General features: G+C 59.0%; 1 protein-coding gene across 1 annotated transcript in view; it reads left to right on the top strand.

Annotated features, from left to right (window-relative positions):
* COL22A1 (collagen type XXII alpha 1 chain) overlaps nt 1–26040 on the top strand; it is a 167159-nt gene that overhangs the window by 115827 nt on the left and 25292 nt on the right. The window contains exons 40-50 of the mRNA XM_054590689.1: nt 669–704; nt 1338–1391; nt 2518–2562; nt 6309–6356; nt 10863–10976; nt 11322–11375; nt 16769–16822; nt 18358–18411; nt 21459–21512; nt 24381–24434; nt 25780–25833. Of these exons, the coding sequence (XP_054446664.1) occupies nt 669–704; nt 1338–1391; nt 2518–2562; nt 6309–6356; nt 10863–10976; nt 11322–11375; nt 16769–16822; nt 18358–18411; nt 21459–21512; nt 24381–24434; nt 25780–25833 (621 nt within the window). The remainder of the gene's footprint in view (nt 1–668; nt 705–1337; nt 1392–2517; nt 2563–6308; nt 6357–10862; nt 10977–11321; nt 11376–16768; nt 16823–18357; nt 18412–21458; nt 21513–24380; nt 24435–25779; nt 25834–26040) is intronic.

Genomic DNA, 26040 nt, shown 5'->3' with positions numbered 1-26040 from the left:
TTTGCCAACACTGAGCGCCAGCCAGTGGCCCTGGATTGGCTGGGGAAGGGCTGTGGGGTGGGAGAGAGCACGCTTTCTTGTGTCTCCCACAAAAGTGGGCTCATGACCCGCCTCCCCCAGCTAGTGTACGGGGTGAACCTACGTGCAATCAAGAACAGTGTGAATATGGCCTCGAAATTGGTGCTTTTGATGAAGAAGTCACATCAGTTGGCTAGTGTACGTTCGCAGAGCACCTACAGGTGGCGACTTGAGCGATGGTAAAACCTCTGAGTCATGAGGGATCATAAAGGTCAATCCAGACCCCCGTCCACGTGGAAGGTTGCTGTCGGTGGCCACTGGGGCTTGTCCCCTTACCTCCCCGCCTCCCCCCGGGACTGTGCGGGCCGCAGGGACTTGCTCTGTGAAAGGGGCGGCAGAGCTGGGCGTGTGCGGCCCCGTGGGTCCTTGGTTGAAGGCTGCTCCCGGGGCGCTGACTCCCAGGGCCCAGGTTCACACGGAAAGAGGACAGGCGGCCGTTCCCCAGCACCTGTCAGTCTGGCTTGAAGGTGGGATGAAGTGCGCTTCTCCTTTCGGACAAGTAAAGACCTGGCTTGGAAACACCTGCTGCCGTGTGCTCCACTGAACGTCTCATTGCTGCTTTGCTTACGTGCTCTTTGCCTGTTTCTTAGGGCCCTGCTGGACCCCCGGGAGACAAAGGACCCCCGGTACAGTATGCTTTCAATAAAGGGCCGGGTTTCAGTGGGAAGGATTCCGCTCTGATCAGAGCAGGTTTACATCGGAGGCGCCAGGGTTAAAGAGCGCAGAGTGTCCACTCGTGAGCGCCGACTGTGGAAGGCAGGGCGAGCAGGCAGGCTCTCTCTAGCCTTTCCGGTGGGTGTGGTTAGAGCCAGAGCCCATCTGGGGCCCACTGAGCACACGAAGCCACAGGGGGGCTCTCAGCAAACATGTTCTCAGAACGAGCAGAGCAGCCCTTGCTGATCGGCACATGTGCGTGTTCACTGCCCTCCAAGGGCTGGGCGCTGTGCTGGGCCTTCGACAAGTTAACCTCCCCCGGGGCCCGTTCTCCAGGACGCGGAGGGCCAGCCAGGGCTCGGGCTCAGGCCTGTGTCCCCGTGTCCCTGTCTCTCCACTCGAGGCTCCCGGGGAAGGCTCCCAGCGTGTCCTCCGAGCGCACGTCCACGTCCCCCCACAAGCGCAGGGAAAGGAGGACGCTCCAAGCAGGGAGGAGAAGGCTTCCTCGTAGCCGCAGGCCGTCTGCAGAGGGAGAAACAGCTGTGGTCAAAGGCCGGCGCTCCCAGGCTCAGCTGTAGGGGGCGTCTCCTCTGCTTTCTCCGCAGGGACCCCGAGGCTTACCTGGATTCCCCGGCCCCCAGGGACCAGCGGGCCAGGACGTGAGTAGAGGGGGTCGGTGTGGGCTGGGCCGGCTCCCCAGAAGCTCCCTAGAAGAGCTGGTCTCCGCACGGGCCCCAGCCCTTCTCTGTGAACTTGCCCTTGCCCTTCGGTGGACTGTCCCTGTCATTCTGTGTCATCCAGTCATTTGCTTTTGTCTTGCGCTTTCAGAACCTTGTAAGCTCCTGGCCATCCCACACACGGCCTCCTGTTTTCGGTCAATCCTCTTTCACGTCTAGACGGTCTGTCCGAATCGGGTCCAGCCTCTCCCTGGACTCGCCCCTGACCCTCCCTGGAGCACTTTCTCCCTTTGCGGGAATTCACAGACTTGTCTAATGTCCAGTGGGGCGTGTCCCTTCTCCTCTTGTCTCCACGGCCTGGCCTTTGCTCAGACAGACCTGAGCGGCAAGGAGCTGGCGGCCCTGGTGCGTCTGTGGGCCCTTGAGGCCTAGCAGCGAGCCGGGCACACACCGGCGACTCGGCGCCTGCTCACTGACCAGCTGGGCGGGTGCCCGCGATGAGTTCCTATCGGTCAGCCAGGCCTGGCTCGTGGCAGTCACAGTGATTGATTGCTTAGGCACGTGTCCGCTCTCCATGTCTGCTGTCCCAGTTCCCTATAAGCTGGAATAACAGCCCCCTCTTGCTCCTTTCCTTGGGGTCACTCTCAGAAGAGAAAACGGCCTTCTAGTGCCTGCCCCCACACGCCCAGGTGACCTGGCCCACCCTCTGTGGCACGTGCCCACGGCCCATCCCACCAAAGAGCCCCGGCTCCGCGAAGCTGGGCCGGCCACCCGTGTTTGGAGAAGGGTGGCAGAAGTGTGTGTGCGCACACTTGTGAGCGCATGCGTGTGTACACACTCCATGTGTACGCGTTGTCTGCAGTTTTATGTCTTGGGCAGGAAGTCGAGGAGGGGTAGCCTTCTGTCCCCAACATTTCCCACGTGTGAATGTTTTCTAGGAAGCCCCTGTGCTCCGCGGAGATGGGGAAACCCTACGTTTTCGCTGGGGCCAGTCTTCCCGGCCAGGGGTTCTTTTCCCACCGAGTCCCCCTGGGCAGATGCGAAGGCCGGGGGAGGGTGCGGGTTGAGCGGGGCCGGTTGGCTAACATTGTCTGTCTGCTTCTCTTAGGGCGCCCCAGGAAACCCAGGAGAGAGGGGGCCTCCCGGCAAACCAGTACGTTCTCTCGCTGCTCCGCATGAATATTGACGGTCGGTCGGCCAGGGCTCCAGTGTGATTAAAGGCAACTCAGATGGTTCAAGAAACTTTGAAGGGACTTTTTCTAAGGCTGTGGGCAGAGATGCCGAGACGCCCAGAGGCAAAGCTCAGGGGGTCCCGGTGCCCTCACTGGGCCCATTTTCAGAGTCACGTGGGAGGGACTGAGAGGAGCTGGAGTCCCGGGTTCAAAGCCAAGGCCAGACAGGAAAGCGTGGCCCGAGGTCAGTGGTCAGGGCCAGAGGGGCCCAAAGGCCCAGCATACTAACTGGCCATGGAGGGCGCCCCAGGGAAGGCACGGTGTCCGGAGCAGGTCTGGACGAGTGGGGCGGCTGTGCCGAGACGGGCACAGGAGGCCGCTGGAAGACGCTCCCTAAGAAGGAAGAGACGGTGGCCATGTCTGGGGAGTCTCAGACCTCAGGCCTGAGACTGAGAACCCTGGTTTCAGGCACCAACCGCTGCCCTGGGCAGGAGCTCCCTGGACGTGGCCCTGGAGGCCCCAGGCCTCCTTTGCCAGCCTGGCGGCTGCGTTTCACACAGGGACCGAAGGCCCCGAGGCCCCGGGGGGCTTGAGCCACTCTCCCTTCCTCACCCAGGCTGCTGGGCACAGCAGAGACCTGGGCGGGGCTGGCCCTGGCCACTGCCCACCTGCCGGCGGGCTGAGTGAAACCCCCTCACCCCGCCTCCTCTGCGGGGCCCACTCTGCTGCCCGTGTGCCGGGCCCTGGGGACGTGGGTGGGAGAGTCAGGTTCAGGCCTGAGAGGCTCCGCCGACCTCCGCCTGCCCTCGGCCCGGACACCGCTCTGCGAGGAAAGCGGAGCCGCAGGGTCCGGCTGACGATGGGGACACCGGGGCTGTGTCAAACGGTGACAGAGAGAGAGCGCGCGAGAGCGAGAGAGTGGGAACATGGGTTATGTTAACTACCTTTCAAGTCACTGAACACACTATCAGGTGCCCAGTAACTGTCAGGTGCCTCTGATGTCGATAATCAGTCAAGTCCTTTTTCAGGGGTCCCCAAGACCACCCTCAGTCAGTGAATCGCTAGAAGGACCCCCAGAACCCAGGAAAGCCACTAAACTCATGGTTTGTGACAGTGAACGGATACGGACGAAAATCGGGGAAGGCGTGGGGTGCAGGGCGGCATCCAGGAGGTCACCCCCCCACCGCAGAGCTTCTGGGTGTCCTCTCCCCGTGACCCTGGCAGGTGGCACGTTGTTCTCCTGGCAGCTGTGTGTCATCGAGCGGCCTGTGAGATGACAGGGAAAGTGGGGAGGGTGGCCACCACGGGAAGCTGAACCCAGCCTTGGTGCCTGGGATCTCTCGGGGGTGACCGTAGAGGCGTGGAGCACCGGCGTGGCTGGGCTTGGTGACTCAGTCTGCAGGCTGCCAGAGGCCAAACCAACACGCTGCCCAAGGCCCCACCGTGGGTGCCAGTGTTGGCACTGACGCTCTGCGTGGCCCGGAGCAGGTGACCAAGACACTCACCGGGCAGGGCGCTGAGGCTGCCCCCCAGGAGCTGGCGGGGCGGGACCTGTCCTTGGAACAGGTGGGGCTCGGACAGCCCAGGTCGCTGAGTTCACCCCTCAGGGCGCTGCGCTCACCCCTGGGGGCAGGGGAGGTAGAGAGAGCTCAGAGTTCCTGTACCAGGGTGCCCACCTAGGGTGGCTTCCCTAGAAGCAGAGCCTCTGGTGGGCATTGCTGGGCAGGTGACGGGGTGAGGGGGTGTCCTCAGGAGACGCCTGCAGGACAGGCAGGTGATAAGCCAGTCAAAGCTGTGGGTTTACCTGGGGTCCCGTCTCAGGCCCCTCCGCAGGCAGGTCTGGGGCGGGGACAGGGCTGGTCCTCTATCCCTCACCGCAGTCAGTCACTGGCTCTGGAACCCCTGGCATCTCCAGGTGGGGTTCCGGCCCCTGGACGACAGGCAGAGCATAGCAGGTCGGAGATCAGGCAGGACATACCCTCAACACCGCCCCTGTTTGTTCCCTGTCCTTCCTCCACGTGTGGCCGACCCTCGGAGGTCTTCTGCGTCCCGTGTGCCTTCGGGAGGCCACCCTCCCCCCTTCCTGTTCCTGTGGTTCTCCCTGAGGCCTGTCTTCTCAGGTTTGCCAAAATGGGTCAGAACAAAGTCATTAACTAAATCACCCCAAGGCGATGCTGCACCTGGGATGGAAACTCATGCCTTGTTCTTGCTGCCTTCGTCACTAATGCCCGGCTGCGGGCCTGCGAGAGCTCACTCTAATTACAGCCGGGCTGCAGGACGCCTGCCGAAGGACGCGGCGCCGGCAGCGTGAGGGCGCCCCCCGTCCCCACAGCGAGGACCTGAGCGTTACGAGCTCCCCAGGGCAGGATGGGAGCCTCCCCAGGAAAGCCCCCGCTCCCCTTTTAAATGAAAGCTTCAGGAAGGCAAGGGTTGGCCTGGCTCCACAGGGTCCCTGCAGATGGCCAGGGAAGGCCTCAGCTTGGTCGGAAGCAGCCGCGACCTCAGGGGGCTGTCCCCATGGGGCCGGTCATTTCTCTAGCACCTGCCACCCCCCCGTCGGTCCTGCCTGGCTCTCTCCGGCGCCCTCCAGTCGCCGTGGCCCTGAGGGCCCGCCGGACACTTGACCATATGAACACAGAGAACAATGCGCACACGTCCCGGCCACTACCAAGGTCGTGGTGTCCTGGGCAAACGTGTGTGATGCCACTGTCACATGGTGGTGTCTGCCACAGTGTGTGGCAGAAGCCCCGTGGGGTCAGAACGAGAGGAGTGGCCGGAAAGATTGTCTCGTGGGCAGCCTCTCCGAGATGCCAGGCTAGGTTTACAATTCATTCACCTAAACTCCAATTTAATGGGGGGAAATCAGCGCCCCCCCCCCAGTTGGCTTGCGGCCCTGGGTTCCTACACCTGGGGCAGGGCACCACCTCCCCACCCCCGTGCAGAGCGGCGCTCTGACTCTGCTTCCCCACGGCAAGGCTGAGAGGCTGGCAGAGGCGCGCGCCAGCCTCCAGCTCCTGCCGAGGTCCGTCTTCCCCTGCTGTCTGCCTCTCCCTCGCCCTTTTCCTTCCCGGCCTGGGCTCCTGGCCCCCTAGTGTGAACCCAGCTTCCGGCCACCATCATAGCGCCACATCCAGACACACCGTGGGTGGGAAGGTGACATCGGTGGCCTGCCAACTCCTACATCCTTCAGAGACTTTGTAATTGCTCCTGACTCCTGAAATCCCCTATCCCGAGTTAGAGACGATCAACCTGTAATGACAGAGGGGGTTTAAAGTGCCATTTCACCTGGGAGAGCTGAAGGGCTTGCTTTAAATTCACACCAGCCTGTGGATGATTGGTTGCAGCTGCTCCTACTTGCCTGGGGAATCCCTGAGAGCCTACGCTCCATCTTCCCCAGCACCCGTATGACCTCACGGTGTTGATGCGGGGGGGGAGGGGAGGACCACCAAGAGAAGAGAAGCCAGTAGGAAGACACAAGGGGCCAGAAAGGCTGATGTCAGCCAGACTCGGTGAGGGCCGGCCTGTGCGGTCCCTGCCCCGGGAGAGCCTTCGGTCTGCGCTCCCAGGTCTGGGGCGTTGCCGGGCTGCGTGCACCCTGCGCGAGGCCCAGGTGCACCCACTGGTGCACCACGAGGTACAGCCTGCAGGCCTTTCGCCGCCTGAGGCTGCGTGGGCTGTGCTGTCCGTGCACACGCGCCTCCACGTTCACGCATCTCTCCTTCGGCAGGGTCCCCCTTCGGTGCTGTCTCCGGAGGATGTCCGTCTCCTGGTTAAGGTAGAAGCATGGAATGATGTGCATGCGCTTTGACAAGGGTGGCGGGGGACTGGCGGTCTCGATAATGTGGGTGTTACTGTCTCAACAGCCGTGTTGCATTAATAAGAGGAACATGTGTTGAGAATGCACAATGCCTGGTGACATGCTAACCCTGCCATCCAACAGGGCAGTGACCGGCCACGTGTGTCCATTTAAATTTAAGTTAACTTAAATAAACCAATAAAAATTCAAGTCCGTGGTCCTCCAAGCCACATCCCAAGGACGTAACAGCCACTCGTGGCTGCTGGCCGCCTGACGGGGCGACGCAGGTGCAGGGCGTCCCCGTCCTCACAGGAGGGGCGCACGGGCCGTGCCGCACGACATGCCTTCTATCCATCTCTGGCTGTGTCTGCGCAAGGACCCTGGGAGGCCATGCTGTTCGTGTGCTCGTTTTGCACATAGATACCTGTGAGGGTCCGCGGCTTCCTGGGAATCGAACCCTTACCTCACTGAGCCCAGAGACTGACCTTTAACCCTGCCAGGGTTGCCGCCCCTGCCCTGGGAAGAGCCAGGTTGGATGTGGGTCATGCTGGTGTCCAGGCAGCAGCTCAGGGGTGGGAGGTGGAGGCAGCAGCCAGGCCCGGGTGCCAGGGGGAGTCCAGGTCTGGGTGAGACTCGGCACCACGCGTGCGCTCTCCGTGAGTGGCTGAGATCCCTGGGAGCTGAGCATGACGCAGCTGATGCTGACGCGGGGCAGTGCGCGCTGGGTGGCCACACGCCTCGGGGCCGGGATGGCGGGGAGCGGGATGGAGACGGGGCACGGTTTACTGGTTTCAGAGCGGGCGGCCTTGCTGCCATGGGGGCGGAGGCCGCCTCTCTACCTCCACGTGAAGCTTTTGTCTGGGCTTTCGGAGGAGCCGGGGCCCGGATTTGGGGCGAGGAGCCCCTCCTTTCGTCTAGTGCTGAGACAGCCCTTGGGCGATGTCGGCGAACAGGTGAACACCTGCTTCGTGCGTGGGAGCACGGGGGTGGGGGGAGACAGGAGAGACAGCGCCGTCTCGGAAGTCGGGACTTCTCATCTCTCTACACGTGGGGATGCCTTGACGGCAAAGTCTACATTTTATTAAAAATTAAGCACTGGTAAACACAGTCCTTCCTGATTTTATTGACAAGAGAGAGCGTTTTTTCCGCAGTCCAGGACATGACAAGAAATCATTATCTATCGATTCGGTCCCGTGTTCACACCGGCTCCCATTGGCCTGGGTCATTTTTCAAAACGTCATCGCTCTGGAGGGGGCTGGGTTTGCATCGGCCCCTGGATCCAACTGGCAGACGCCCTGGTCTTCAGGCCGACGATCACAGGAGTGGGCGCCGTGAGGCCTGCGTGCTGTGCTTCATGACTATGGCACTGGGAGGTGTGTTTACGGAGATCAGTGTTCCCGAACTGCTGTGTTCATCAGAGCGGCGAGGACGCGCGGGGCCTGCAGGCTGGCACCCGAGACGCCCTGTCCCGTGGAGCTGCGCTGTGCCCTAACGCCCAGCAGACAAGAGCCAGGTCCATGGGGTTTGCCTGGGTCTGTGGAGCCGACTGTCCTAGCTCCCTGCTTCTTAGCGACCTGCTGCGGATGAATGCCTGTTGGTTGGGTCCAGGTGACTCGTGGCAGGGTCTGCCCTTGCTGAGGAGGCCTATTTCATTACAGAACATTGACTGCTGCCAAAGAATTGTGTCACGTAATGACCTCATTGTGCTGGCTGCAAAAGGGCCTGGGTAGAAAGTCCATCTCCTGAGAGTTCCTGTCAAATGGAGGTTCACGGCCGGATCTGTGCCGGGGGAGACCATCCCCTGGATGCGGGTGAATGTGACCCCACCCGGTCCTCACCAGCACCCCTGTGGGTGGGGCTGTAGCTCTCACAGAGCAGGACCTTGAGCACAGGTGAGCAAGTCACAGTGTTTCTGCCCTTTGTAGGCATTTTCCTGAGCATTTACTTGTACACTGTGCCCCACCGAACACACTGCCGCAGGGAGCGGGTGTGTTGAAAGTATCTCCCAACGAAGGAGGGAGGGAGACAGAGACGGGGGGAACCAACATCTATAGGCCACGCCCAAGGAACGCAGCAAGGTCGTGGGTGCTCTTCTGCATTACGTCTTTTAAATTCTGCAACAGTCTCCCCAAGCAGGAGATGAGCCTTGTTAATAGATACAGCAATAGACGCGGGGATGAAATCCCTTACCTGAGGTGACTCAGGTGGAGGAGTTGGGAGCCTGGACTGATGATCAGGGGCGTCCGATCGGTGAATGCGGTGAGGCAACGGACGTGGGGAGGGGACTAATGACATGCCACGGCGGAAGTCCCCTGCGCGGTCACCGTGTGCCAGGCACGGCGTCAGTTTTCCGTTCGCTGTCTCGTTCACCTCTCGCCAGACTTTGAGGCCCCATCTCACAGAGGAGGGGGCTGAGTCTCGGAGAGGCGGGCAGAGGGGTCGGTATGGTCTGGTTGGAAGCAGAAGTCGGCCTGGTCTCGCGACCCTGGGGGCCTGGGGGCACAGGAGCCAAAGTGAGCCGGGGAGGTCGGGGGGGCACTGCTTGGAGGCTGGGCCCCGGGCTCCCTGCTCTCAGCTCTGGTGTTCAGGGCACAGCCTTTCTCGGTGTCTGGGATGAGGCTCAGCCCTGCCAGGAACTGGAAGGAGACAGGAAGTGTGAGGTTTTGTGTCGCTTGGATACTGTGGATGCCACCACACTCCCTGGCTCCTAATCGCCACTGCGCCCTCCGAGTCTAGCAACATTCCACTGGCCAGAGTCCCTGCCGCCACCAGGCTGGCTCCAGCCGCCTGCCCCATGTGTCCCTTACAGTGTTTCAGGGACACGTCTCGCTTTGACGAACTCTGGGGAAGGTCCAGGAGCAGGCCAGTTCCTCCCAGCCCCGCTACCCCCAGCCAAAACTCAGCGACTGGAAACAGCGTCACCCAGCTTACGTCACTCATGCGCCGCACCATGGGGCGCCCGCCCCTCCCCCCAAGTTCAGCTAGCCTCTCAGACCAGCCATGGAGGAAGGCAGCTCGGGAGTGCAAAGGTTGCACCGCGGGTCTGTTCCCTGAACTGATACTGCATGGAAGGCTGTTTGCTATGTGCTGGACACACGGAGGTAAAGCAGCCCTACCTCTGTCTTCGGAGAGGCCATACTTTTGGAGTTGGGGTGGGGGCATGGAGCTATGAACAGACCACTTCACCAGCGAGACAAGGGCCCAGTCGGAAGCCATGAGGAGGGCTTCTTGGAGTGGGAGGCTTCTAAAGAGCCTTCAAGGATTGAGCTCGAGTAAAGCAGATGAAAAGAAGATGGACCATTCGGAGTGGCTTTGGTGGGAAGAGCCCTCCCCCCCTGAATTAGAGACCAATGTAAGTGCTCAGTCACCAGAAACACGACCTCACTGAGCACAGCACAGGCAGCCCCCCACGCAGCCCTGGGAGCACTCTGGAGGCCGCGGTTCCTGCATCGGCTTTCTCTGAGTTGACACCATTTAGCCATGAACTCCTCAGGCCCAGCCTCCCTGTGGGCCCTGAGCCGAAGGGCCCTGAGCCTCAGAGAGCGGCTGCGTTGCGAGAGGCGCGGAGGGAGTCCCTGAGTAGGTGCCTGAGTCAGTCCCGCTGGCTGGCTGGGCAGGCAGCTGTCTGACTCTCTTCCAAGTGCCTTCCTGGGATTTCCTCACTTAACCCTTGTCCCGGCAGACGAGAAGGGTGGGGAGGGTGGGCTGGGGAGAGGGCGTGGCAGGGGCGTGGCAGGTGCCCGCCACGCCCTGGATGGCATGTCCCATGGATGGCACGTGGGCTGCGGCGTGGTCAGCCGGCGGGTACATGAGGCACGTGCTGTGTCCCAAACCTGAGGATCGGGGACGACACATACAAGCCGGAAAGTGTGTGCCTGGGCTGAGAGGAGTTGGTGTTCACCCCAGGGGCCGCGCTTACCTGCCTCAGAGACGCTGCGCCAGGCCGGCCCCGGGCACTGTCACTCGGCGCCCGCGCTGGACGAGGAAGGAGGCCGGCCCGGTCAGGGTGGGCTGTGGACCCGGCAAGAGAGCCCCGAGGGCCTTGCCTCCCTCCGTCCGCTTCTTTGGAAACTAGTCCAGCAAACCCGCGGGCAGAGGCCTCCGCTTCCAACACTGTTTTGTCCGAAGCCTTAGGGACAGAGCCAGCTATTGCTCATACTAAAGATTTGCATTAAATCTGGGCTGTTAGTTTTCTGAGGTGCTCGCAGATACCTGTTTGTGCACCTTTGACATCGTTGTCCTGTGTTACCGCCCCAACAGCCTGGCTGGCCAGAAGTAGGGGAAATGAGGTAGTAATTCAGATACATCAGTGCTTCAGTCTAACTTAAGAGTAAGACAGAGAAAAGTGCAGTGTGGCACACAGCGGGCGTGCGAGGGAGGACCGGGTGCCCTGCTTGCCTCGCGGTCACAAGGGCTGGCTGCCTCCTTGGGGGCGGGGGGGGCGCCCCTGCTTCTCCAGTAACTGTGTTGTTGACTCTCTCCCAGGACATCTGCAGCGACTGCCCCCCAGGCCCCCCGGGCCTCCCTGGGCTGCCGGGTTTTAAAGGAGACAAAGGTCTCCCAGGACGGCCAGGAAGAGATGGCACAGACGGGAAGAAGGTGAGGAGGAGGGAACGGTGTTTTCGACGCGCTCTATGTAACGCATCATCCTGGGAGCGTCTCGGATACCAGCAGGGGGCGCCTAGTCAAGGGCGTGACTCTGGGGGGCAGGGTCCCTTGGGCCGTCTTAGTGACGGGCTGCCACGCCAGCCGACCCCGTTCGTTGTGGGCCATGCCTGCGGACGCACAGCCAACACCCTCTGCTCAGACTCCCGGGAGGGCATGCGGAAGGGGGTGGCATCCCAGTGGAAAGCCGGCAAGTCGTTGTGTCAGGGTGGTGGCTTGCTGGTGACTCAGCACGGGCTCCAGACCCTCGTTCCTATTTTTTTCTCTTGTTTGCTACAGGGAGACGCTGGCCCCCGAGGCCCTCCCGGGCCCCCGGGAACTGCTGGAGCACAGGTCAGTGGCCTTCCCGAGGGGCGCGTGTCCGTTCCGTTCATCTCGCTGGTTGATCTGGGTGTGAGGAGGAGAGGCGTCCGGCGTAAAGGAGTAGTGGCGCTGAGATCGGAGGCCCACATTCAAGGTCGAGCCTCGGCGCTGGCGACCTGGGGCAGCAGGCCCTTTCAGCTTGTCGAGTGTCAGGCTGTTCCTTTACAGATGCCCGAGCGGTCGCACGTGTGTAACGAGCTATGGGACTAGAGCGCGTGGTACTGACTGGTTAGAACAGGGGCCTTTGGAGCTGTGTGGTTGTAGGCAAAACCCACGCCCTCTCTGGGCCTCAATGTCAGCGCCCACGGATGGGAACGAAAAGCCCTCAGAGCTGGGTGGCAGCTGGACGATGGGATGGCGGAGACGAAACGGCGATGGCTGCTGGGAAGCTGCCGTGCCACGCGGAGAGCGTCACTAACCGCCCCGTGAATGGCCAGGCGCCCTTCCAGAACGGCAGGACGCTCTGCGGTTCCCCAGAGCTGGGGGGAGCCCCAGCTGCCGGAATCAGCGTCAGGCTGTGGCTGTTGGTGGTCCCACTGGGGACAGTGTTTACCTCTGTGAGAGCTGGCATGGGGGCTGACCTCCCTCCTCCCTCCCCTCCCCCAACACTGGGGCTCCTTGGGGGCTCCCCAGTCCCCTGTGGCCTCTGCTGCTATGAGTGCACGTCACCCACCCCATATCCCAAAGTGCCACTGTTAAAAGGTCAGCAAACAAACACACAGAAATACTGGAGCAGCAGGGTATTATCATGGAAAACATCGAGGTCTCCCAGGCCCTGGCCAGCAGGTGAAGATGCCTGGCGTTTGTCCCCCGTGGATGTGGGGGAGCCTCAGAGGGTTTTGACGTGCCCCAGGCTGTGGCTTTGGGCACTGCAACGCCAGCCTCAGCGGAGATGGAAAAGCTTTCTCCTGGGCTGTGTTAGGCTGAGAGGCACCAGGAAGGCGTAGCATCGTCTGCGCTATTTCCTGGGTATTACCCTCCCTTTTTGAGGTTTCCCTCGGGGCTAAGCTGCTTGCCAGGGGAATTCTGCACCTGATAGTCCCAGCGGGTCCCTGCGGAATCTCTGCTGTCAGTTTGCTGGCTGCGGGCTTTGGCCTCTGCTGAGGCATGGCCTTTATTCAGAGAAACAGAAGCCAATCAATTACACAGTGAAGGAGCTTTCTCACTCAATAGGAAACGTTTTCTCTACCGGCCCAACCTTGCTTGAAGTTCTGGTGTCTTGGGATAATGGCTTTGCCTTTGTTCTTTAATAATTTGATTGAAGAGAGACTTCGTTCCTTCACATACACAGAGAACGCCAAAGAAAGTTTCCATCTGGAAAAAGAACAAAAATTAACTAGTGCTCCATTGGAACGAGAGTCCTAACTTCTCTGCTTGGGACTTGATCGTGAACTTGAGCATTCTCCAGCTCGAGGTCCACCCCCCCCCCCCCCACGCCCTGCAACGTGAGCCCCAGGCAGTTACAGCCACGGCCAGGCTACCTGCATTGCAATGTGGTCTCCTACAGTGTTCAGCATAGCCCGGGGAGGTAGATACTGTCCCACTTCACAGATGAGGAAGCTGAGGCCTAGCAAGAATAAAATGCCAGTATGAGAAAACCGGTAGATGATACAATCAAGGTGAGTCCCTGTGGGTCCAACACCTGGATCCCCTCGTATTGGTATCCTGTTACAATGGAACCGGACACAGGCGTCAGCACCAAGGACAGCTCCCCGTGCCCCTTGCTTCTGTCTACCCCACCCACTGCCTGTGATGGTCCTGGGACAGAGTCACTCACAGTGGGGAAATGAGCCCTGGAGAAGTTAAGTGTCCCGCCTGAGGACTCACAAGCCTGCCTGGCTTCTTGACTTCAAACCCAAACCGGGCTCCGCGCTCTGCGTCCGTCCCAACCCCTTCTCCAGGCAGCAGGTGAGAGGGCTGTCCCTGTCCCCTGTTGAGCTTCCCTTGTCAAATGAGAGCTCTGCAAGGCGTGAGGATGTGAAGGTGGATTTGTAAACTGAAATGCTGCCGGTGGCGAAGCACTTAGGAGCGTTGACTGCTTCTGCGTCCTCTTGCAGCCTGAGGCCCTGGGTGCGCTCTGGCCATGGTTTGCTTCTCTGTTTGCTGGTAGCTGTGGCCCAGCGCTGGGCAGGTCACCTCCCCAGGATTTGTCCTGCAGGTTTGCGCCTGCCCTCGCTGGCGGCCGGGCCCGGGGAGGTTAATGCTGCAGCTAGTCCCGGAGCTCTGTTCTAGGCCTTCGGGCTGCGGGATAAGGTCTGAGAGAGCGGCTGCTGTCAGGATTGTGGTTCCGGTGGAGGAGGCGGGAGCGGGGTGGCCATCAGAGCGACGGCCCTGGGAACGTGGATTTGCGTGGGGGAGGACGTGCAAACCTCCCCCGTGCGGGAAGTGCTGGTTACTTCATCCTCCATGAAAAGCATTTGGTTTCCTTCTCATCCACGTATCCCCGGCCGGGGGATGGGACATGTAGGGATTGGAACACCGTGTGAGCAGGAGGCCCTTGCTCTGCAGACGTTCTGGATGATTCTGGGAGGCAGACCTAACCCCTCCTCTGCTGCTCTTGGAGCTGCCAGGGGAGGCCCTGGAATCCCATCGTGCCCAGAAGGTGACCCAGAGCCGTGACCCGCATGCCCTCTCCCAGAGAAGATGTCGCTTTTCACCCCCAGCTGCCTCAGTCCTGAAAGATCCTCACCAAGTGTCCCCCTAACCATCCCCTTCCACAGTTGGGAGGGGCAGAGGCGGGTCAGATACGGGCCGTGACTGCCCGGGCCCGATGCTCTGTTGGAGAAGAAAGGCCTGCAAGCTGGCGACTCTCAGGAAAGCCAGGCTGGGGCTGGAGGCCACCGAGAGCGGTGGGCACAGCCTGGGCCTTGGAGGTCAGTCGGCTCCCCAGCCTGGCTCTGCCCCCTATGAGCTGAGTGAAGTGTGCTTACTCCTTACCAGATCTGGGCAGTTCGTTCGGCTCCTCTGAACCTCCAGTCTCTCACCTGGTTGACCTCGCGAGGAGGATGGGAGGGTCAGACGGGGAACGTTCGCCGAGCACCAGGACTGGTCTGGGCACGTAGGCAATGCCCGGATGCCTGGCGCTGCGAGGGGTGCCCATAGCAGCTGCTGTCTGAGTTAACAATGACTATGACAAGTGGCTTCAGATTTCTTATCTATACACTCTGTCAATAATTCTATCTCATGGAGCAGACTTACCAGCTAAATTTGATAATACAGTTATATGAAGTGTATATATATTTTTTTCTGTCAGCTCAGGCCGTTCGTTGTAAGTACGTGAAATGGGGTCTCATTTGGAGAGGCCCGGAAGAGCGCCTGGCAACGTAGGGACTGCGTGTCAGTCCTCTCTGCTGGCAGGACGCGAGTCAGGCTCGGAGGTGGCCCTGCTGGCTCTGGTCCCCACCTGCAGGGGTGAAGGAGACGGACACCCGTGGAGATCCTTGAGCTGCTGACATTTTCATTGTTAAGAGATGAGAATTGAAACCACTCCTGCCCGAACTGAAGGCTGGAATTTGAAAGAAAACCATTTACTTTTAAGACAAAGGTCCCAAATGTCAGAGAACCAGCGAGCTATTCTACGTCATTCTTTTCATTGAGATTATAGCGCGGCCTGGAGGCAGGGTGCTGGCTTTGTAGATTTAAAAGCAGGGGACGTGATTGCATGCAGAAATGTTGGAACCAACATTCTTCCCTCTGAGCCTATTTTTCCTGCTCTACACAATGGCATTTGGCACTTCTTGGGCCTCAGCTCACCTAGTTCTCCCAGCATGCTCAGGGGGGCAGGCAGGAGTGCCGTTCTCAGGTGGTCGGCGTCGCTGATGAGCTGCGGACGCGGGGCAACCTGGACGGAAAGAAGGCAGGGCTCGAGGCTTCAGGGAGAGACTCGTGGGCCTCCGGACCGGGAAGCGCCCTCCTAGATGGACCTCCCTCCCTCCTTCATTTACTGGAGGAACAAACTGAAAGCAAAGAGGGAGCCCTGGTCTGCTGAAGGATGCGAAGATTAGACATGACAGGCTTGGAACCGGGGCCAGGGTTGACTTCCTGCCAAAGACTTAATTCACTGCATAATGCGTTCTTTCAGAGGGACCGAAGTGGTTTGTTTTTTTAAAGAGCATTTTACTGAAATACATTTGATAACGCGGCAAATGCAGAACCAAAACAGGTGACAGCTGAGAGAGAGTGGAACCTTCGGACGTTATTTTCAGGGTTAGTCCGTGAAAAATACTTCTGGTAGTGGCATGTTATGGGTGTTTGTATGAACCACAATAAAATGACCGTGAGGATGATGAGGATGGTGACGGTGATGGTGGCGACGGCTGAAGAAGGTGGCGATGGTGGTGACGGTGGTGGTGACGATGACGAGGAGGATGAAGGCTAGTGTTTATTGAGAGCTAACCATGAACTCATCACTAGCTTAAGCACAGCGTAGATTTGAGGTCATTTAATCTTCACAACTTCATGTCAAAGATACTATTACTCTCACTTTAAACAGAGTTGAAGTACCTTGCCCAGTGACACATAGGTAGTGAATGGCAATGCCAAGATTCACATGCAACACGACATAAAATAATCATGATAACCAGTGTTTATTGAGCTCTGGCAGTGTGCGGAGCTCTATGCTACGTGTTTTCCACGCACCGTCTGATTTTATTTTCCTAACGTTTCACGGGCTAGGCCATGTTATTTTCTCTATTTTGTATTTAAAAATGGCCCTTAGAGTTCAAGTGACCAGCCCCAGGTCCCACAGGCACTAAGAGAGGGAGCAAGGCCCACGTGTCCAGAGACTGCCTTCCTCCTCAGCCCCCGGCCTGGGGCTGCCCGTCCACCGCCGCCTCAGCCTCCCCCCGACCCCCACTCCCACGCGTGACACCCCCGGACACCGTGCCGGCCTGCGCCTTTCCCTGCCGCACCTGCAGGGTCCCCCCTCTCCCGTGGCTGGCCCTCCCCTCCTCACCCGGAGCCGGCCAGCCTCCCCACGCCGAGGCCAGCGGGCCCTTCTGGTATCTAGGGTAGCCGCACGCCCTCCTGATGGTTTCCAGTGCCCGAGTCACATTCAAGGGCGGGCGTGCATGGCTGTCCGTGAAGTGGGCTCCGCCCGTCCCCTTGGCCCCGGTTCCATGCCCCCCGCCCACCGGCACCCCACAGCCCAGTTGCGTCATTCCACCGGCAGACACGCAGCCAGGCTTCACCTCGGTCCGCTGGCACCGCGCCTGGCCCGCGGGCTGAACCTGATAGGAGACTGGGAAGAATGGGGGAGGGCGCGGATCAGGACGCGAGCAGGCGCGCGGACGCAGGCAGCCGCTCGTCTCCTGAGTGCGGCCCCAGCAGAGCACCCACTAACTGGTTGTTTTCGTCCTCCCTAGGGGAGCAAAGGGGAGCGTGGGGCAGATGGAGAAGCTGGACAGAAGGGCAGTCAGGTAAAGACTTTATAATGAACTACTCGCCTGCAGAAGTGCTGCTGTGTCTCCTCAACACCTGTTGCCATTTCTGACATCATCCCTTGTCTCTTCTTCGTGTGCAGTCGGACTTTTTTAAATCACATTTTCCTGGTTCCCCCCTGAATCCTCTGGCTTATTGTCACCTTCCCCATCCGCCATTATCTGAGGAGCCTGCCTTTTATTTTATTTTTTCCATTCTTTTGGACTCTTGCTTTCAGTGCTTCTTATTCACTGAAAAGGCAGCCATTTGTTACAAAGTGTCCCTTGCTTTCTCCCACCATTGTTTCTCAAGTACCCATTGCATGATGCACGGTGCTGCTGAAGTGCCTGGCAGATGCTCCTGCTGGGCTCCCTGGGTCCAGCCCGGCTGGACCACTTCTCCGAAGGCGCCGCGAGGGGGCGCCCGTGGTGACAGGCTGCTCTTGCTGTGGCTCTCAACGTCCCAACACCTTCATCCAGAGCCACCAACCGATGCTGTCCCCTCTGCCTCAGCTCCTCAGCCTCCAGCAGCCTCTCTGCTGCTTGGCTGCTGACATTTCCCCCGGGCTTTCCTGTTCTCTCTCCCACCTGCCCTGGCCCTTCGCTTCTCACTCTCGGTGCCTCGCTCAGACTGTGCTCCTGGTAAACCAGCTCTGTGCCGGGCACAGCACAGGCTCAGAGGTGCAGAGGGGTGACGGGCAAATCCCTGCCCCTACAAGGCGTTCGTCCCGTGAGGGGGTGAGGCACACGAGGCCGGGAGGCCGAGCCGGGATCAAGGTCTGCGTGATGGACTCAGCTGGAATCCCACTGTTTCCGGAAACCAGCACGTGTGTGGGTTAGGCTTGTAAGGATGAGTTGTTGAAGGTGAGGGATCCATAGTGAATGTCACAGCTTGTGTTTCCGGTGGCAGGAGATGGCAGTGGGGGGTTGGGGGGGTTGGGGAGTCCTTTATTTTAGGGTGGTTTGTTCAGTTGCATAGATTATTATATGAAATTAACTGTTGTTTCAATACTCTTTTCACTATTGCTTGTTTAGCTCCTTCTATGATACACACAGGCCCCTCTCCCTGTGGAGACATGAATCTCTTCCTTAAAACAACTGCATTAGATTGTCACAGTGCGGGTATCATAATTTAGTTCCGTGTGGGCTTGTGTTGTGTCCGTATGCATCTACTTGCTCGGAAGCTTGTGCGCCGGGGCACCCGCGCCCTGGGCCTGTCACCCAGCCTCAGCGGTTTCGGCTGTCACGGCCGCTCTCGGTTCCCTCTGTGTCTTCACGCACTTCCCCCGCTTCTTTCTTCACACTGCTTTGAAGCACATCCACTGTCAGGATAGATTTGCTTTTGCAACTGTCGTCAGATCCTTTGTCAGCCTGTTGAAGCCCCAGCAGGATACAAAACAGGTCTTTTGCTCGCCGGGCCCCCACCCACATTGCCACCGGCGTGAGAGGGGAGACGCCGCGTCGCTGTCTGAAATGTGGCAGGTGCACACTGCTTTTCATGCGCCACGGTAAAGAACTGCCTCTCTGTTCCCTAGGGTCACCCCGGAGTTCCAGGCTTCACGGGGCCCCCCGGGAACCCCGGACCGCCGGTAAGTCATTACCCGTAGTCCCCTCCCCCTTTGGCCTTGTCATTTGAATACACTCCCATTCTCACTGGAGCGGGTGCCGCACTGGACGGACCTCCTATGTTAAGGTACAAACGGACACTTCCAGGTCCCAGGCGACATCTGGGGGTGAGAGCAGGGGACCTGGGGGACATGAACCGACGGGGAATCAGAATGCTATTGGGGCTGGGGGACATGGGTGGGGACGGAGGCTTCATTTGTTTGTTTTTATCCAGTGGGGGGTGGGGTGGGAGGCCTGGGGTACCTGCAGGGTTAGGTCCTAAGTAAGGAATGTAGAAGCGACCGGCTGGCCCCATGGGAACCTGGCCTGTGGCGAGAGGCTCTGGGAGTCACACAGTGTCATGTGAGCCCCGGCTTTCTTGGATTTACGACAGCCAATAACAGGGGCAGTAACTACACGTTGCTGCCACTGGCCGTTACTGTATTTAACCATCATCCCTGGTTATTCTGGGTGCGTGTTATTATTGTAACAGTAACAACGGCATTAACAGCATCCCGTTTGTCTCCACGGGCTCCTGCTTTTGTCGCATCTGCGGCTTGGACACCGGCCGACGCCCTTCGTAGCCAACCTGCCTCCCTGTGGCCTGGGCTTTCCGTGCATTAGTCTTATTGCTCCTCTGTTCCGAGTTCCCCGTGGTTGTGACCGGTCGTAGCCATGGTAACAGGTGGCGGGACTCAGTTTCCTCGCCAAGCCCAGGGCCAGTCCCGTGGGAGTCCCACGTGTTCCCTAGGAGCCCTGGTCCCCCAGACCTTCCAGAAAGTGGGCCACTGCTAGTGGGTGGAAGGCCGCTCAAAGGGACCCCGCTCCACATCGGGGTCAACCTGTCACAACAAGGAGCGAAAAAGAGGTTCGGTTAGGGTCGCGCAATTGAAATGAGCTTGCTTTATCTTGCTTCTAGTTGACCCCTAATTCTAACTATGCATTAATTCTTAGATTAAATCAGTTGTTTTAAACGTATTTTTATAAAATAAATGACAGCCTGAAAGGGCATCTTTACAGCAAACTCATAACAGGTGAGTCACCTACAAGGCGTGGACGCCGTGCCCGTTCTCCAGGACGCCTCTGAAACCTTCGCCGCGCGCCTGCCCGTCCCCTCACCTGCCCACCTCAGTTCCTGGCTGTCTCCACGCTGCCCCCTGCGCTTTCATGAGGGGCCTTGTGGGGGGTTCATCCGTGTGCTGTCATTTAACCGGTTACCCGGCAGGCCTGGTCCGTGGTCCCACGAGATACGGACGCCGAGCAGACAAGCTGCCCTTCACCCTCACTTCCTGGGGCTCAGTCAGCGTTCTTCTGGGCAGAGAGAATGTAGCCCCACTTTGGCTGGGTCCCGGGGTCTGGGATGCCAGGCGCTCTGGGCAGGGCACTGTAGGAGAGCCCAGGTTTGCGGCAGGAGCTGCTCATTCGGCGAGGTGTGGACTAGGTGTGTAACTCCCCCCGCCCCCACCCCGGCCCCTGCTGCGGTAGCAGCCCGGGTGCAGGGAGGCTCAGACCCAGGCTGTTTGCCTTAAATATATTATCGCTGTCCCTTTATTTCATGAACACGGGCTGGGTCCCTTCCTACTGGAACAGATGGGGCCAGACCAGACTGCACCTCGTTCCCGGATTGTCTGACACGGGGCCTCAGACACATCTTCCGCCGCCGCACCCAGTTCCCCTGTGGCCACTTATGTGTCCCTAAAACTCTTCCGGACCCTGGCACCACATCAGCCCTCAGTGTACGCACGTGAGACGTGCGAACCCAGGCCGCCAGGACGGCATCGGCAGCGCCCTGTGGGAGCGTGCGCACTGTTGTCCCAGAGTTAGTCCCTGTCTACCGTCCCCTGCTCTTGGACCGGCCAGTGATCACACACCCAAGACCACTGTCATCAGCAGGTGGCAACGGGAACTCCCAGTGGAGGCCCCGCGCACATGCCTGGTGCTGGCTACCTCGTCACAGGCACCCACTGCCTTCCCTTGGTGACTCAGAGGGAAGAGGGGCACCTTTCTGTCCATTTACAAAGGGCCTGCGAGGCAGGGGAGTGAGAGTTGCCTGAGCCTGACCAGCTCGTCACGGGAGAACCAGGCCGGCCCGGAGCTGCGGCTCTGGGCGGGGTGCTCCTAGCAGCGCTGTCTCTTCTGAGCGTTGCCGCCTGCAGCGCCCACCACCTGGCTGTCTCTCTCTCCCCTTTCCCGGTCGGGGGGCTGGGGCGTAGAGCTCTCGCACCACAGACCAAAGCCTGGAAGAGGCCATGGATTAGCCTAAAGAGCCTTCGCCTTTACCACCCAGCCTGCTCAGCTCCTAAACCTCTTACTTATTTACAAAACATTTCCTATCCACTATCTACGAGGCACAGCTTTGGTTCCCAGTAAATGAGTCAATAAGCACTAGGATGTCAGAGGGTGCAAGGGCTGCGGAGAAAAGTGAAAATCAGGGGTTGTGAGGCGGCAGAGACTTGCCGCTCTGGATCCGGCAGGCAGACGGTGTCTCACGGAGAAGCCGAGACCCGCGGCAAGATGCAGACAGAGGCGGGCAGGGCGTGAACGCTGACGCGTGGGGACCGGGTCGCGGCAGACGGAACAGCACGTGCGAGAGCCCTGAGGCTCGCCTGCACCGCTTCCCTGTCACAGCTTCTGTCCTGGTCACCCGTCTCCGCGCCCCCCCACCCCCGGGCTGACACAGGGGCCCCTCCCGGTCTCCCTGGAAGACACATCCAACTGCTCGTTTCTTGCCTTCCATCCCGAAATGTCCCCTGATAGGACTGAAGATGTCCCCTGTGACATGAGACGGTTTGCGGCTGTCCTAGGGATGACGGGCTGGCGGAAGCTGCGGCCCTCCCGGAGTGTGGCTGCGGTCTTCCCGGCGTCTTTGTGTCCCGGAGCCCAGCCCAGCCCCTCGGGGAGGGCAGAGGCCGCGCGGTTCAGGCTGTGGGGCGGGCTCAGGCTGCGGGAGCCGTGCAGCCGGTGCACGCGGGGGGCTCGTGACCTCTGGGCAGGTGCGCGCCAGCCTCACTCTTGGCCTCATCACCCGTAGGGCGCGGACGGAGTTGCGGGAGCCGCTGGACCCCCAGGCATCCAAGGCCCCCCGGTAAGTTCCTCAACGGACAGTCTGCCCTCCGCCTGTGCTCTCCTTCCCCAAGCTGCCCCGGTCCTCCTGCCTCTGGGGCTCACGGGTCCCGAGGGTCTCGTCCCTACCAGTCAGCTGCAGGGGGTCACGTTCTGGTAGGGCCCCGGGGGGAGGCGGGGGGAAGGGCCTGGGGATCAGCTTCCAGCCAGCACGGACGGGCACCCGGTCCAGCCCTGGCCCTAAAGTGGGGAGGCTGGGAGCGCGCCCGCCCGGAGCATCCCGCACGGGCAGGAGGCCTGCCCGCTGGAGGCAGCTGCCGGTGCCCAGCGTTCCAAAGGCCGAGCGTGGCGAAGAAAGGGGCGTCATGAGCCGGGTCACGAAACCACCACCACGGGTCTCGCTGCCCCCGAACCTAGGCCATTTATCTCAAAAGCCACAGTTGTATTCATGGCCCGAAGCTGCGAGGCCCTCTGTTGGTTTCAGGGCCCCAGGCGAAGGGTGACCTCCGGGTAGTGGCACCAGGACGGGGGCCCCCCGCACACACCTTCGCTGGGAGGACCACCCAGCGAGCAGCTGGCCCTCACCTGACCCCACGGCCCTGCCTGTCAGGACGGTCTGGAATCACTGTCTCACTTTTTAAATGAGGAAAGTGGGGATCAGTGGAGTGAAACTACCAGTTCAGGGTTGCACGGTGAGGAAGGGGCAGCGCCAGGCACAAACCTCGCTTCCGGGCACCTCGGGGTCAAGGTGCAAGTCTGGCCCGAAGCTGGCCAAGGCCCTGGCCTCTGGACTCTGGTGCCAAGAGCACCTTAGGAACCACCCCGGACAACTTCCCCTCGTCAGACGAGGAGTAAAGAGCCACAAGGGGTTAGGCTGCTTGTCCGAGGTTGCATAAAGTCATATCCACGCTGGCAGTTTTTAGTTAAATCACCGTTCTCGCCACTCCACACTGACCCACTGGGTGGGGTGGCCGGGGCCGGGGCTGGGGCTGGGGGGCTGTGGACATTGAAGGACAGCAGCCACCACGGTCCTTTTCCTGACCATCGTCTGGCCAGGCCTTTGGAAAGAGCCCACCCGGAAGTCCTCGTATGAACAACACACAGAACAGACTGCAGGCAGCTGCTCGCTAATTCGCGGCAGCGGAAGATGTCCCCCGTAAAAACGAGCGGACCGTTTGCCCGAGGAGGATAACATGTGGGACCCGATGGAGGTCATCCCTTTTCTAGGCTTTAAGGTGCGCTGAGTAAGATGCCGATTCTGTCGTGGGCCCAGCGGCAGGTCGTGGCTGTGCCGGAAGCTGCCCGCGGTCCTGATGTTTTCCCATAAACATCAAACCGGAAAATATTTGAAAGTTTTCTTAGTGCTAATAATGAGTGTTGGTAGTTCAGAAATAGCAATAAAAAAAAAAAAAGTAAAATGGGACATAGTTAAAGAAGGCACACAGACATAAAACATTTCCAGTATATTTCAAATTACATAATATAAATCATTTGCCAATCTTTTTAGCATAAAGCGAAGGCTCTAAATTTGATTTTGGGTCCCAAGGAGCCCTTTGTCATTGTTGCAAAGAGAACATCCACCTGCCTGCTGTTAGTCGCTTTTTAAATAAATTGTTTGAGAATCCAGGAACGTCTGTTGTCAGTCTCTTAGGATCCCTGAGGACGGTGGGATATTCATCCCAAGTTGTTTTTATTCCATTGATGATGTTGTTTTGCATTGGCCTAAGAGGCATTGTGTCTGGACGTGTCAGATCTCTGGACGGGAATATGTCAAGTGTAAATCCTTTTGAGAAAAGATTTCTCAAACCAATACAAACCTACAACACTGTCCATCCTTCATCGGTCCCCAAGGGTCTTTACAAAAAATTCTCACTATCTTAGCGATGCATGACTGGCATCTTTCATTGTCTTCAGGTCTAAAATAAGGCTCAGTGACTGGGTTTTGGCTGAGTTGAACTAGTACTTAGTAAAGTGTGTTTTGGATCCCTTGATTAGACTTTTAAAAAATATGACAATATATAAAATCTGTATACATTTGAAATAAATGTTAAATATTTTTGCTTTTCTTCAAGAGGCTAGAATCACAGCCCTGACTAAGCGCACATGGCGTTGTGTGGCACAGGGTTGGGGCGTGAGGCCTGGCATCAGCAGCCGCCCTGCCAGGAGCCCCGGCAGGAGGTGTGACGTTGTCCAGGCCGCTCCGGGCCCACAGCAGGGACCCAGGGTGACACCCAGTGTCCACCAGCTGGAAGTGATGAGCTGATGGCCTCCCGCAGATTTAGAAAGCTGTGGTTGACAACAGTGGGTGTCTTTGATGAATAAAATGAGACATGAAGAATTAATGTGACAATTAATATAATCAGTCTTTTGAAACATGAGGCCTGTCTCATGGGGGAAGATACCAACGGTGACCATTGGTGGCAGGAGGGTTGGGGACCTCTGGACAAGAGGATGGACCGGACCACCTGGCACGTGTGCCCGGTCAGCTGCTCGCCCTGCGTCCTGTACCCACACAGCCCCAGGCGCTGTGCTCAGTGCTCTATGGCAGGGCCGTGGGCCACGGGCAGTTTGTGGACAAGGGCGGAGTTTGATCTGGGCCCGGTGTATGGACTCCAAGCCCCAACGTCTTTTTCCCAACCAGGCTTCTGATTTCAAAATCCCGAGTCTGGGTCATGGGGCCAGGAGGAGTCCGGCCCCACACCTCAGCCTGCCCGCCTCTGCTGCGCCCCAGGCACCCCTGCCGGGGTGGGGAGCCGTGCCCAGAAAGGCAGGGGGTGGGGCAGAGCACCCCTCTCTCTCAGCGGAGACCCCTCCCTCCTGCGTGACACCCTGTCCTTGCAGAAAGCCACACTACAGGTATAATGGTGTTTTTCTGTCCCCAATCCTTTAGGGGAAAGAAGGACCCCCCGGCCCCGAAGGCCCCCCTGGGTTCCCTGGAGCCCCGGTAAGTGCCAATGAAGGAGAGCCTGATTTCTCTGCTGCACAGGCCAGCAAGCAAAAGCACGTGTTGCTGTCACGAAAGCAGATATGTTCACCAGGGGGGTTTTGGGTGCTCTAGAACATGAGGAAGAAAATAACCATTAGATTAAATTAAATTTGCGGTGGAGTTCATCTTAGTATTATTCTTTTATGTACATATTTGTTGTTGTTTACTTATTTAAATGGTATCTTCATCGCTACACATATATGTGTATGCATGTGTACATATGTGTATATGTGTATAAATAGGGTCTCTATATACCTGTACGGGGGAAACAATCCAAGCATACACATATATATGCATACATACTTGAGATAATTAATTATTGTGACACTATGAACATTTTCTATTTTCCACATGGGTATTAAATGTCCATAAATTTTACCTGCACTCTATCTAATAAATGTCCTATAATATATATGGCCATTCTTCTGTTGCCTCATAAATCTTAGTTATCTTTAAAATATACAACAGCCTAGTGTGCACGCACAGCACTTTCCTAATTTCCATGTGACGGTCCCTAGAAGTGCAGCTCACTTGTCAGAGTTTCAGGACGTTAAGGCTCTGGATACGAGCTGCGTAATCGCTTCCACCCGCGTTGTCCTGGACTCGCTAGCTCAGCAGCCTCTGCCTTGGCAGCGATAAGGCCGGTCCAGAGCAGCCGGGGGCTGCCCCCTCCCCTGCCATTGAGAACGAGCCCTCACGCGTGGCTCCGGCCTGGCCGGGGCCTGCGTCAGGGCCTCCAGGCCACAGCCCCCAGCCCTGCGTCCACGGCGCGTTCTCCAGTTCCAGCCACACTGGCTCGCTTCTGGCTCCTTGGACCCCCTGCTTCCCCTCCTCTCCCGGCCACAGGGCCTTTGCACAGGCATTTCTGCCTGCCCAGAAAGACCGCTCGTCACCCCTGTGAACAGTGGATGCCTTTGACCTTTCCCAGCCCCTTGTGGGATCCGGGGGCTGTGCTGAGGGCCGTCTTGTGTGCCATTCCGCAGTGCCCTCCTCCTCTTCCCAGCGCCCCCATCTCCCCTCCCACCGCCAGGGTCAGTCCAGGGCCGATACGGGGCCCCATCACCCCACGCACAACCTCACGAGCGTGTCCTGGAGGGTCATTTTAGAACGACAGCAGTAATAAAGGAACCACGGTGATGTCTTGCTTTTTTATTCTGTGCCAGACACGGCGGGCTGGACACCCAAGCCAGAAGCTGGGTGTCAGGGAAAAACAGGCCACCCAACTGTTCCGCCGGGCAAGCCGCTTCCTCGGCGGCTGTGCGCGGGTCTCTGGACAGATAACCCATTTGAGTTTCTCTTGCAGGGAGCAGAAGGCAAAGAGGGCAGAGATGGGAAGCCGGGCCCCCCTGGAGAGCCGGTGAGAGCCTCTAAAGTCCTACAGTGACAGGCCGGGTTAGTGCGTCCTCGGGAACAGCTGCTCTGTGTCCAGGGGCTGCTCTGAACTGGGCGCCACGAGAGGCGTTTCCCGTGCGGACGGCCCTGCTGGGTAAACTCTGCCGAGGAAGCTGTGTCCCGGGGACAGGAAATGATGGGCCCAGAGTCACGGGACAGGCTGTGGGCAGAA

Source organism: Pteronotus mesoamericanus, unplaced genomic scaffold, assembly GCF_021234165.1.
Source record: "Pteronotus mesoamericanus isolate MK-2021 breed Mesoamerican mustached bat unplaced genomic scaffold, CSHL_Meso_final scaffold_174, whole genome shotgun sequence".
NCBI lineage: Eukaryota > Metazoa > Chordata > Mammalia > Chiroptera > Mormoopidae > Pteronotus > Pteronotus mesoamericanus.
Note: the sequence above shows the minus strand (reverse complement) of the source record. Positions and strands in the feature narration are given on the sequence as shown.